This window comes from Poromitra crassiceps (assembly GCF_964638095.1).
Source record: "Poromitra crassiceps genome assembly, chromosome: 3".
Lineage (NCBI taxonomy): Eukaryota > Metazoa > Chordata > Actinopteri > Beryciformes > Melamphaidae > Poromitra > Poromitra crassiceps.
The window spans coordinates 81,039,540-81,053,608 of NC_139625.1; the positions used below are offsets into that span (position 1 = coordinate 81,039,540).

At 43.2% G+C, this 14,069-nt stretch overlaps 2 protein-coding genes across 3 annotated transcripts in view; both read left to right on the top strand.

The window, feature by feature from the left end:
* srsf5a (serine and arginine rich splicing factor 5a) lies at window positions 1-9,648 on the top strand. Its single transcript, XM_083633499.1, has 8 exons — window positions 1-130; window positions 512-642; window positions 763-833; window positions 1,504-1,650; window positions 2,833-2,902; window positions 4,424-4,497; window positions 4,628-4,735; window positions 8,164-9,648. The coding sequence occupies exons 2-8, from the start codon at window positions 517-519 to the stop codon at window positions 8,447-8,449; spliced, it is 882 nt and encodes a 293-aa protein (XP_083489625.1). The 5' UTR covers window positions 1-130; window positions 512-516; the 3' UTR covers window positions 8,450-9,648.
* A 4,011-nt stretch (window positions 9,649-13,659) lies between these two features.
* pacs2 (phosphofurin acidic cluster sorting protein 2) overlaps window positions 13,660-14,069 on the top strand; it is a 124,372-nt gene continuing 123,962 nt past the window's right edge. For both annotated transcript variants that reach the window (XM_083633597.1, XM_083633598.1), the window contains exon 1: window positions 13,660-13,869. In XM_083633597.1, the coding sequence (XP_083489723.1) occupies window positions 13,751-13,869 (119 nt within the window). In that variant the 5' untranslated portion in view covers window positions 13,660-13,750. The remainder of the gene's footprint in view (window positions 13,870-14,069) is intronic.

Here is a 14,069-nt window from a genome sequence, read left to right on the forward strand (position 1 = left end):
CTTCTCCACCTCGCCTGACGCCCGTGCACTTCGCACTGACTCGCCATTTTGATACAGTCGAGTAACGTTAACTTCATCTAGTTATAGTTGTAAACAACCGTTTTGGAAGATACAAGAATAGAAAACAGAGGTGAGACCTGTCTACGTTTGTTGTTAAATCGTTTCCTTAACATTACAATTGTTTAAAGGACGAACGTAAAGCTAAGGTTCGTGTTTTTGGGCAGCAGACGGTTATGTTGTTTCAAGCTAACGCTAGCTAGCTAGCTAACGACTAACGTTAGCTTATGCCAGCAGAAGTCGAAGTAGTTAGCAAGCTAACTTCACGCTAACGTTAGCAAACGATAAGGAGCCACAAGAAATGACCATGCTGTTATTAGCATGGTAACGGTTACTTCCATTATCGTCATACATGTAGCTAGCGTTAGCTAACACTCGTTATGTAGTTAATATTTGACATTAACGCTAGATGTTTGCCGAACGCTAATTGCTCAGTTGTGTTTTAACGTTACAGCTAATATGAGCGGGTGTCGTGTCTTCATCGGCCGTTTGAGCCCCCACGCTAGAGAGAGGGACGTGGAGAAGTTCTTCAAGGGCTACGGACGGATCCGGGAAATCAACCTGAAGAATGGATTCGGCTTTGTGGTGAGTGTGGCCGCCTTCCCCGAATTATTGCTTGAACCTGCACGAGTGCACGTTATGGTTTTAGGCCTTCACTGAACTAGCGTTAGTTTAATCGTTTCCACTCCTTTCGCTTTTAACCAGGAATTTGATGACCACAGAGATGCCGACGATGCCGTGTACGAGTTGAATGGGAAAGAACTGTGTAGTGAAAGGTAACTATATTGGTCTGCGTTCTTAGTTTGGGTTGTGGGCCGCATCGGGGTCTCGATGTGAAGAGCCATTGTATTAAAGAGCTTAGGTCTCAGTATAAGTTGACTCCATGTTGTGATATTCAATGCATTCCAAGAGCTATTTTGTTAGCCTGGCATTGCCAGACCAATTCACTGTTGACACAGAAAATGGAACAATGAGCTAGCTGGTAGCTAGCGTCAGGTTCCCATGCTACTATTTTTTGTAAATTTTGTTGTTGTACCCACTCCCCCCCTCCCAGCAGACTTATTATAAATTACTAAATTAGTGATTTCCCAGATTGAATAAAAATATTTAGAAGGGGTTCTGTGATTAAACTCTTACTACTGCACATGAAATATTTCAAAGTGCTGTTACGTTGTTTCTATTTAGCTAGTCTGTGGGAATAAGAAAAATGCAACACTGGCCCAGTAGCTGTTATTTAAGTGTTAATGTGTTTTGTGGTGGGGGTTTTTAGATCCCCTGCCATAATGAAATCCATTTATTTTCAGACAGCATAGCTACACAACTGTAACTGGTGCCCCTAAATACATAACACAGATTTAAACCTACATTTCCTTTGTAGACACATTTGCCACACTGAATTAGTCCCATACTTGACCATTATCTTAACGGGTGCTCTCTTCCCTTCAGGGTCACAATCGAGCACGCTCGCTCCAGAAAAGGAGGAAGAGGTGGTGTTGGTGGTGGTGGAGGAGGAGGAGGTGGTGGAGGAGGAGGAATGGGACGTTTTTCTCCACGGTTTGGCAGCTATCGCCAGTCTCGCAGCAGTGGATCCAGGTAAAGTAGCCTTTGCTTAGCTTCCTGAAACCGAAGCTAACAAGTTATGTAAAGCTTATACTGATGTTTGGGTACAATCAAAGCTGTTACAAAGGAAAATAAAGGGCTTTGTCAAAGAAAATTTCCAGCACCACAAAACTGGTTTTACAGGTTATTTCCCCCAATGTGTAAACATTTTCAATCATTCTGGGGGGGGGGGGGGGGGGGGGTAGCACTTCTTACAGGGTTATCTGGTTGTGCCAGAGTCAAAACAAGACTGTGAGCTATGATGGATGGACCCTCATTTCCACCCATGTACAAAAATTGGACAAATTGACATCTTAGTAAATTAATTATGGCCTTAGGCAAATTAATTATGAAAAACTTTAACATGTACATTACAAACATCTCCTTATCTGAGTACTGAGAACTTCTGAAAGAGGTTTTTTACTAGTGTGACATGACTCTGAAGCAGCATTAAAAAAGGCCAAGCCAAACCAATAGTTACATCATTTGGCAAATGGAAACCAATAGTTACATCATTTGGCAAATGGAAAACGGCTGAATCAACATCAAATATTGACATACAGCGGCAGCATATAATAATAATAAAGTAAGCAATTTAGTGATCAAAATGGAGAGAAACTGGCTAGACTGTTGTGATAGCTAGTGAAAGAATGGGTTATATTAAGTTACAGCCTTTTCTTCAACTAGGAATCTTGCGTGCTAAAATCCTGACTGACCGACATACAGACACCACCCACCCAAGCGCTATCAGTTGCTCGAGTGACATCGCTGATGACATCACAACAATTGTTCGGGTGACATCACTGATGACATCACAATTGCCCAAGTGACATTGATGACATCACAATTGCACAAGTGACTACTGATGACATCATCACTGATTACGTCACAATCGTGACTGAACCACACCCCCGCCAACCACCACTTAGCTAATTTTATTTAACTAAAGAAAAAGATAAGATACTGAGTTGTATAGCTTGACTTTCATATACTCAACCTGCACAGTGAAGTGTTTGTCATTCTTTTGGAACATTTGTTGGTAAATGTTGTGTGGGTGGCTAACCTGATGACCTGATTTTCCCTGTGGGATTAATACAAATTAATGTATCTATGTATCTGTTGAAGGTTTTCTGTGTCTCCTTTCATTTGAAAATGTTATAAACTTTTCCTGTGCAGGTATGGCCCACCTCTGCGGACAGAACACAGGCTCATTGTAGAGAACCTCTCTTCAAAAATTAGCTGGCAGGTGAGAGATTAACTCAAATTTCTTTTCTATCATATTACATACATTATTCTTAAGTATCTTAATTACATATCAGCTTTTAATTTTAATGACTGTTTTTTATTTTTATGAAGCAGCATTAATTTGATCGTTCTGGGTCAATTTTTCAGTAGTCACATTGCTTTAAAAAATTAAAATAAATGTACTCGTTAGTTAATTGGTGAAGTAGAATAGCAAGCCCCCTAACTAATTTTACTTTACTTCCATTTATTGTGTGTTTCAGAGAAAGCACTGTTATTGGCATTCTAACCAAGAACATATAACTGTTTTTTAACTGCTGCTCTGATAATGGTTTCATTTTATCGGAGTTGCATGCACACCCTCCATGGAGGTGTCTGAAGTGCATAGCGCCCTCTCCTGGTTGTTTTTCTGAAAAGTGTCCATTTGGTGCCTCTCCTTACACGCAGTTGCCGCTGGTCTAAGTCTTGGCTGGGCCCCGTAGCGGGTGAAAGTGGTCTAGCGCAGGATACGGTAGCCTTAGGAGGGTCCGTAGCCACAGTCTGGAGGTTCTTTGGTCTGGCATCCCCGACTGCTGTAACCCCCCTCAAATCCACGGTCCCTACACTCTCCCGTGTGGGTCTTTTTCTGTTGCTGATGGAGCTGAGGGGTGTTGAGTTGGGCGCACACCCCTCCCCCTACTTGGTCTCTGGTGGTACCTCACTTGTGGAGGCCGGATTCCGAGTCAAGGCCGAGGTCGTTTCTCAAGGGCTTAACACTGCATTGGTTCCCATTTGCTATTTGGACAAGTGGCTCTATGATAAAATCTTCCTGGGTATGGAATGGTAAGTAGCAAAAAAACTCATGTGATTGGGTTTCTAAGGGGTTGGATGGTAAAGGGGTGTAGATTAGGATGGGTAGGGGGGAGTAGTTTTATTATGTTAACAATGTAGATGATTTGAGCCCATATTGAGTAGCAACCAATTCATTTTGATAGGCCACATGGACAAAAAGAAACTCACATAAAGCTTTTTATCCATTTACCCATATTATTATTGTCACCCCCCCCCCAATAATGATATACACCATTTTATGATTACATATACTCGGACCATAAATCCAACATTAACTTGAATACTGCAATACACTTATTTTTTTTTACATTGAATAATTATTAAATATTTCACCATGTGAAGTCCCTTTTTCCCCCTTTTTTCTTTTTGTTTTTGCAGTTTCAAAACGAGGGTGAATTTAAAGAGCCAATTAATGGGACTCATAAGCAATTGTTTTGGGTAAAGGTAACGCTTGTCCACTCTCACGCAGCATTTTCAGTGGATCTTTAGTTTACATGCCCTCCACTGAAATAGGAACTTAGAACATTCATGTTTGCTGTGAAAGTCGGCAATAGATAACCAATGTTACAGTTGTGAATGCTGCTTTCATGCTGCCTGCTCATTTCTCTCACTCCAGGTTTGAAAAGGCTCTCACAGGCGAGGCGCCTCACACATGTTGTTATCTGTTACTGATCCCACATATGCTTTGAAACAGGACCTGAAAGACCTGATGAGAAAAGTGGGTGAGGTTACCTTTGTGGATGCTCACAGAACCAACAAAAATGAAGGGTGAGTCGCTTCTCTTCCGTTACCCAAACCTTGTCTTTTATATTTGTCTATATTAGATTTCCTCCCCTGAAGGAGACGTGACAAAATGCACTCGGATGCTTTTCTAATGATTGTGCTTTGCTATCCTCAGGGTTGTTGAGTTTGCATCTCGCAGTGATATGAAGAATGCCATCTCCAAGCTTGATGGAACAGACTTGAATGGACGCAAGCTGAAGCTTTTCGAGGATCGCAGGAGGAGGTGGGTGCTTTTCACCATTGTTCTTGGAAAGATTCATAATGGATGAAATTCCCCCTCCAGTCACTTTTTCCACCCGTTTTAACAGTTGGTGTTCTATTTCAAATGTTCTGTATAGTCGCATGTCATCTGATTCTGTGCTATACACCAAGGAGATAGGCCCGGGGAAATGGCGCAAGTTATGCCGGAAACGGCATTCTTCCGTACCTTAGCTGCGTTAATGCTGGCCAATGGGTTTCTTATTGGAAACTCTAAAATGGTTAACAAGCAAATGTTTTGATCACTCAGTGATGTTTTGAGCCCAGTGAACATGGTTACAGCCAGCAGGCATCTGCTGGCATATTAACAGCTAGCTAGTTAATATGCCAGCTCATCCTAAGTCAGAATCTAATTGTCATTACGTCTGACTATAGCGTTCCATTGAGTCATAGGTCGTCATTCCATTTGAGCAACTACTTATTTTTTTTAACTTGAGTGCAAAATTAATTAAAAGGGGACTTACCCCCCCAGATTTCTGGCAAAACAGTATTCTACTTGACGTGAAAACTCTGCTGGCAAGATGGCCGCCTATAGCCCCTTGTACCCTGGCAGAATTCCTAGCCCATAAACTAACTAACTTGGCCAATAACATACAAAATAAAAGGAATGGTAATGTCTTCATTTGATGTAGAATGCAGAGGACATGTAACTGGTTCGTTAAACTCGCATTCCAGGAATATTGTATTTACCCCAATGCTCCACGTTAACGTAGGTGGCTCGTGTCTCAGAGAGCCTCGTTGTCCTAGAACCCACTCGCTTAGTGCCAGAACACACTCGAGTTGGGGGCGAAGCACGCCAGGATTTGCCAACGGCAATGCACAGAACTGTCAAATCATCGACAGAGATGCTATGGGCCGCCTCCCAGTGTTTTCAGTGTATCAGAGATAGATAACGTTATAAATATAGCCACGTTATAAACAACAAACTACTAAACTTACTCTAAATGGTTAAGTTATATCAATCTGGTCATTCAGTGGTGGTTTACTGCCATGTAACATAACTAACTAGCCGCTAACATTAGCAACCAGAGTAGGCGATTACCCATGATGCATTGCGCTGTTAAAGGGCTTGCGCTAAAAACGGGTCCATTGGAGTGAATGGTAGGGATGCACCGATATGAAAATTTTGGCCGATGCCGATATCCGATATTAACATTGCTGTTATGGCCGATAACCGATATTTACCGATGTCGATATGATCTGTATAAAAACACATTTCTATGATAATACAATTTTGTAGATACTGAAAAACACATGTAAACACTGAATTTGAAAAAGTAATGCATTTCTTTATTTCAAAAACATTTGTAAAAGCCCATAAATCATAGATTTACTGCATTATTTCATCTCAATGTGAAGAATTTGGCTGATACCGATAACCGATATTAACATTGCAACATCGGACCGATATGTTAAAAAATGACTAACATCGGCCGATACCGATATGATTGCCGATATATCGTGCATCCCTAGTGAATGGAGATGTTGCAACTCTCCTGGTGTGAACTACAGTCATAATAAAAAAACAGTTCGGCATTGTTTCACATGCCGAACAGTTCGGCATTGTTTCACATGCCGAACTGGAAATATCCATCCATGCATTCATTTCATCTAGACTAGACTACTGTAACTCCCTTTATTCATATCTCAATAAATCATCCGTGGCCAAACTCCAGCTGATCCAAAATGCTGCTGCCAGACTCCTCACCAGATCAAAAAAGTCATGCCACATCACCCCCATCCTAGCCTCACTGCACTGGCTCCCGGTACAGCACAGGATCAATTTCAAAATTCTTGTACTTGCATTCAGATCCCTCCATGGCCAAGCCCCCGCCTATATCTCTGACCTCATCCACCCCTATGCAGCCAGCCGGTCTCTGAGGTCATCCAACCAAGAGCTCCTGGTCGTGCCCAGGACCAGGCTAAAAACAAAAGGCGACAGAGCCTTCGAAGTGACAGCCCCGAAGCTCTGGAATGCCCTCCCCCCTGATCTGAGAGCCGCTCGCTCTGAGCTCTCGTTTAAAAAACGATTAAAGACCCACCTGTTTAGACAGGCCTTTTAGTCATTCATAGCCATTGTTTCTACCTGTTCATGCTCTGTGTATGTTCTTATGTTTTTGCCTTTTTCTTGTATATTTCCTGCACTTATATTTCTGTGTTGCTATTTTAATGTGTAAAGCACTCTGTGCATTCGTGCTGGGAAGGGTGCTATATAAATAAAATTTTACTTACTTACTTACTTAATAATCACATGAAAAAAAAAATCATGAGTGGGAGAGAAAATTCTCCAGAGAAAAGGGCTGCGTAGTGCCTATAACCTGGGAGAATTGCGTGGCTCAGCCTGGTGGTCCGCCAGAGAATTGCCTTTTTTTTACACAGACAACCGTTTTTTGGAAATATATATTTGGGAAACATCACAATTTTGAACATTTACTTTCAGAGGCTGCAGCAGGCTCAGTTTTAAAGCCAGAGTGAAGTTTCTGGTATCATATGAAACTAAAAGACTACCATGTCATGCTAGCTTGTCAGGAAGATGGCTAAATAACACTCCAAACTTAGGCTAAATTTTGGCGAGGGAAAAATACTTTTTCAAAGGGGTCCTCTTTTTCACAGCCTAATGTTGGACCAGCTAAGTAGCCTTATATTGTTATTTAGCCTTTCTGCTGCTATTGCATGGTTAAATCAGCCAATTTTATTTTATGGGGCGTGGTGTACGCAGTCGAAGTGGTCCCTGGGAAATTTGGTTTGGTACGTAGTGGTACTTGGTCGGAAAAGTTTGGGAACCCCTGCCATAAACTTAATAGCTTGGCCAATTGTATGTAACATACAAAATAAAGCAAACGGTAATGTCTTTCATTGCAAAATCATGTAACTGGCTCATTAAACTCGCATTCCAGGATATGGTTAGTCTCGCTTGCCAGACTCTCTAGGGTAGCGTTATGTCTGCGGGTCTTACCACGGCCCCTCTGACATTCCATGCCGACAGGCCTCAGTTTCTCAGCTCAGCTCCACACGGAAGCAGCTGCCTGGCTGTCTGGTTCTCCACTCAGGTAGCGCCACAACACGCTGAATCCCACTCGATTTGGGAGCAGAACATGCCAGGATTGGCCAACGCCAATTACGGTCCCCAGAATGGTCAAATCAAATCATCCACATGCTTACTATGGCCCGCCTCTCAACCTGTCATCTCAGACACGTTTTGTTTTCAATGTAGAAGGAATCTCTTGCACTACAGCCCCTCTACAAAGGGAGATCGGCGCTCTCAGATGATTATTTGTCGTGCCATTATGACTATTATTTTAGACCTCACTATCAAATGACATACTTGCACTGGATTCTGACACGTCTGTTTTTTCTTCTATAACTCTTAAAAATGTCCTCGTCTTCCCACAGCCAAAGCAAGAGCCGCTCCCGTTCCCGCAGTTACTCCCGCTCCAAGAGTCGCTCCAGAAGTCGCAACCGTTCCAGGAGCCCCAGGAGCCGTTCCAGATCGGCCAGTCGCACCCCAGAAAAGAAGACGTCAGGAGGGGGCAAGGCCGCGGCAAGATCCCCCTCCCGCTCGCCATCTCGCTCCAGGTCCCGCTCACGCTCCCCTGCTCCTGCCCAGAACAAACGCTCCAGGTCTCGCTCCAAGTCCCGCTCTCGTTCCCGCTCCGCCTCAGCCCACAGCCAACACTGAGATTTTTTACACCTACACACACACACTATAATAGACTGGTGCTTCGTAAGACCATAGTTGCTGACCATAGGCCTATAATGGCTGTGTGATTTGTAATGAAGGGGAGGGGTTGCCTTTGGGATGGCCTCTTCTTTTGAAATGAAAATAAGTGTCGGCCATGATTGTGCCAGCGCTGGCTCTGTATTTTTTTCTCCTTTTTTTAGCTTTTTTTCTTTGTTCTTAGTTTGGATGTGCTTTCAATGTAAAACCATTTTTGTTCCCCTAATAGTTAATAATTGATCGATTGTTCCATTGAACGCCCTCCGCATTTTAATTAAAATCAAGAAAGACAGAAAACATTTTGATCAGATAATCTTACCTATAACTGGTTACCGGCCACGTGAAGTAACTTTCACGATATTTTGATGGGAACTGCTTGGAGAGCGGTCCAAGATGTCTGCCAGGAGTCCGGTCCAACAGCTGCCATGCTATGATTCCATCCACCCCTCTGTGTTGCTGTAGTGTACTTCAGAATAGTTTGTGCTTAGGTATGGAATCGTATTGATTCCCCAACACGTTGGTAAATATATTTTTGTTTATGATGGTAGCTCCATGGCATTGCCGTGATACTGTGACTATGCTCCTGATGAAGTGCCGTAAAGGGTGCCTCTACACACGTTGCATTCACTGCCCTGATATGTGAAAATATAAATGCGAACATCTCAGATGGCGGTTTAAGTCTGCTCGTTAGTACAGTGGTGTTGGAATCTGGCATTAGTTTTGACTTGCTTTTCTCTGTGAAACTGCCGAGTACCACCTTGTCTAGTATCTGTGATTAATTTTCCTTACTTTTTATAGAGCTTTATTTTCAGCCTTGCCCTGCAGGGTGTTGTGGGTCTGAGCACAAGAAAGCTATGGGCTTGTGTGGCTATTGTAGCAGGGAGAAATATCTGTACATTGATTTGCTACAAATAAAGGTTATTACCTATTATTTCTCCTTGCGATACTGTCCAGGAAGGTGTCTCAAAAATCAAATTTTCCCCCTTTATGAGCATTTTGTGTGGGTTGATTACACAAGATAGTGCTTCGGACAGGGTTTGGACTAAAAGTGTTCACAACTCTCAGATCTGTCACTCAAAAACATCCTCTGTTCTGCAGTGTTTACAAATCATACACATGTAGACTAACCTTGAGGTACAAACAAACCAATAAAGATCATTCTGAACTTATATGTACTGCCAGTCCTTACTCGGGAATGATGGAAATGTGTTTTGGTATGGAAAAGATGTCTGTTTAGCAGGATGACCATGTGTTAGATTACAGGAGATATGGTGGATGAAGTGCGTATCTACATCTACTAGTGGGATTTTTCTCTTGCACAACGCAACATGGGAAGTGAAGCAGCTTCCTGATCTTTGTATGTGTCTCTGGATTCTCATTTTAACATGGACTGATCCAGGCAAGTCTGCTAGTGTCAACATTGATGCACACTAGTACACTTTTACATAATTTTTTACACAAAAGCATATATGATTTAAGAGCTAACCCACCTTTTATTTATCTTATTTTTTTTTCTTTTCATATTTCTGCTTATCTACCTTACTCAATTTCCCCCCTCTCCCTATTTCCCCTTGCTTAAAAAAAAGTATTTCTTAGTAGTTGTCACTGTTTACTATGAATAAGTGTCACACTTGCTTATCGGTATGTCTCATCTCCATTTTAGAGACAAAAAGTAGGCCTATGTAATTTGAATGTGTGTGTATTGGGCTGTTTGTGTCACTTTTCACACATGTAGATAACATGCTGTGTAGTCAGTGTCAAATGTGTGTTGCCCAAAGAACTAAAACATGTTCTTCCTTGTGTCTCTAAAGAGCAGAAGAGGTGAGACGAGCTGCCTTTGACAAATTATACCAGCATGATACTTCTAGATGAGCTATCCTCCATAGGTTAATATAATATTCACAAGTTCTAATTCACCTTTTATCCGTTGACTATAGATGTTACTGTCTCCCCAAAAGCTAACTTGCCTAAACAAGTAGAAAACATATTTGCTCCAACAACAGACAAAACCAAAGTGAGCATGTTGAACTTGATCCAAACCAACCACACGGTGGCAGTGCCAGCTTGCAGTGAGATGACCTCAAACTAATTGAGTACCACGATAAGAGAATACATGGCTGAGCCTGTGCACAACTGAAAATGAGTCATCATCAAGGGTGAAGGGAACAGTCAGTAATACAATGGTGTTTTAATGAAGTGACACTTTATTGGGCCCATGGGAACATTACACTAAACCTAACGCAGAGGACCGCTACTGATTCAGATTCAGACCGGTGTGGGCGATTTGCTCAAAGGAACTTCAGCAGGGCAGTAACTGGACTGTGGCTTTTACCAATAGATCACCCTGGTTCAAAATGCAACCATTTAATATTCAGTGCTTCAAATGTGATGTAAAAGTCGAGTCGTAGCCTAGTAGATCAATGATCAATTGATCTATCAATGAACGAGTGCAAAATAAGGTGAGTGGTAGACTAGACTACCACCTATGCAGCAGTGTGAATGAGAGGGTGTCGGGTGAGTGCTCTGCCACAGTGAACTATCAGAGAGGTTTTCTGTGTGTATTTCAGGGCAAGAAAGGTGAAAAATAGACAGTCTGGGAATCGCACCGTCCCGTTGGGTCCAGTCCAGCATCCGCTGCACTGCACCTGCCAGAGAAGTCGGCAAACTGCAGCGCAGAGAGACCGCCGATGACGTTATTTCCTGGGGCTGGTGGTGGATGGGAGAATGTATGAGGGGTGATGGATGCCACAGAGGAGCAGGCGGAGGAGAAGAAAGCATGGGCGTTGAGGAGCTTAATAGGACTACTGAACAAAAATATAAATGCGATCAACTCGCATGTACTCGCACTCGCCGTGTCAAGCCCTGCCCCGCTGCTGCAGCTTGGTTGGCTGCCTTGCTGTATTTCCGTCTTTAATTGGTCAATTTAGATTTTGGCCCACAGCAGTTTAGTTAGCCTAACTAGTAGGAGTTGTGCCAAACAAACGTTAATATCTCAAAAACTATACATGACATCGCTTATATTTTGACATTCTGAGTGAGAGCAGAAGTAGCTCAAGAGTTTAATGTATAATAGGCCTATATGCATGTTGTGTTAAAGTTGTGTGAACTGTCTCAGTTTTTAAAATGTATACCGCACAGCCGGGGCTAGAGTGGGCACTCAAGGCTGGCTCCATATTCCATATTCCATATTCCATTTTCCCATGGAAACGCGGTTTGTTTACCAAAATGCTGCTCAGGTGATCCCTCGTATAATCCATCTACCTGCCAGGTGTGGCATATCGAGGTGCTGATTAAACAGCATGATTATTGCAGGTGTGCCCTGGGCTGCTCACATAGGCTACTCTAAAATGTGCAGTTTATCACATAACATTGCACGTTTTGAGGGAGCATGCAATTGGCATGCTGACTGCAGCAATTTTGTCCACCAGAGATGATACCCATAAATTGAATGTCCATTTCACTACCATAAGCCATCCCAATGTGTTATGCTGCCTTCAAATCTCGCAAACAACGTAGAGAGTACAGAAACAGTAAAATAAGGCGGATATTTCCACAGGGATGATATATTTTTGTAGGCTTTATCCAGAAATCGCTGCAATTTGCTTCTTCAGTGGAAAAGTCTATGGAGTTTTAGAATGGGGATTTCACTTAAATGCATAAAATAAGGTCTGTGGTTAACAAAAGTTTATGGGAACACGAATTTTGGTTCAGCATGATACTCTTCACAAACGTGAATCACTTTTATGCCTTTTGAAGCGTTTTCAAAAAATCATGTTTAAAAAAAACACATTTACGTTCCAAAAGTTATTCACGTTTGTCAAGATTATTATGCTGAACACAGATTCGTGTTCCCATAAACATTTGTTAACCACAGACCTTATTTTATGCATTTAAGCGAAACCCCCATGTTAAATCCCATAGACTTTTCCTCTCAAGAACCCGGAAGTATACTGTTTCACTTTCACTGTTCACTGCCGGACAATCGCTGGTATGAATTATGCTTAGTCTCGTAATGTCTCTTCACATTCATAACAAATGAGACAAACATAACTGCTTCAGCTTTCAGTGAAAAAGTATTCCACTTTACAGCGCACCAGAAAGCAGCGGCCCTCGCTATTAACTTTATGCTTCTTTGCTGTGGTCATGACTGCCACCCAGTGGGAAATGTCTGTTGCTAGGTAACCGTTCGTTTGCTGTTTGCCATCTGAAAACATTAGTTCCATCCGCGTTGTTCCTACTTGGTACTTGTCTGCAAACTGTATGATAGTGCTGTGGTGAAGGGAAAAAATGCAAATTGAACTTGCTTGATTAACCGATAGGCCTACTGTGTGGACGGCCACATATTATATTTTGAGAGACAAACCGAGGGCCATTTAAAATCGGTCCGCGGGCCACAATTGGGCCCCCGGGCCGGACTTTGGACATGGTAGAGAGACGACAAGTAAAAATTGCTCGGATGACCTCAGAGGCCGATTTGAAGGAAAAAGGGAGAATAAGGTTAGTAATATGGGGTGTTTGACCATGGGCTCTGAAATTAAGCACTGTAGGCTACTGTAAAATCGATTATTCTATCGTTTATAGGAAAGCCAGTGTAGGGAGGATTGGGGTAATATGAGATCTCTTGTTGATACCAGTTAAAAGCCGAGCTGCTGTGTTTTGGATAGTTTGGTAACGACCCAGAGAAGTTTTATTTAAAAAGGTAAAAAGACAAGAGTGCAAAAGCAAAAGTCTAAACAAACTTTGGCACGACATGTTAATTAGTGTAGTTAGCATCCTGTAAAATAATTACCACTTGTGGCAGCAGAGGCTGCTGCTGCTGAAGAACAGATTTCTACATGTTGGGGCTTTAAAACACCACATTTATTTATTTAGCCTATTTATTTATTTGGACCTACATTGTAATATGCGTAATTAGCTAACAAGGTGGCTTCTCTTTCCGTGTTCGGTGTCCTCTCCGGCATGAATCACCCCCCATACACTACTCGGTGTAGCGTGGTGGCACAACAAACACAGCGACAGCGGTCGCTCGGTGCGCTCGCTCTACTCTGCTGCTGCTCGCGCTGCAGTTCGTCCCGGGCACCGCCACGCGCACAGACCGACCCAAGCCAAGGACGGAGACATGCGCGCGTCCTGTGCCGTGTGAGAGGGGTGGGGATTGGGGGAACGACTCACAGCCAGACATAACACTCGGACGGACCTATCTGCTGTTTACAGAGACCCAGCTCGGTATCGGAAGTCCTCTCCACCGCCCCGGACCGGACCATGGCGGAGAGAAGTGGCCGGTTGAGTTTCCCCGGGAGCGGGGCACTCAACAGACCCGTCCCCATGAACCTGTTTGCAACGTGGGAAATAGACGGATCCTCCCCGAACTGCATCCCAAGGTAACGTTTGTATTAGGCACACAGGGCAGCATGGCAGTGCCGTGGCTATCAGGGCTGCCAGTGGGCCCTTTAAACGGTAGAGCCCTCACAGGCAGGCAGCCGCCAGACGTGGAGGCTGTCATTCAGAGAGTTTGCCCCCGGCTCGGTGCTTGCCCCCCGGCTCGGTGCTTGCCCCCCGGCTCGGTGCATGCCCCCGGGCT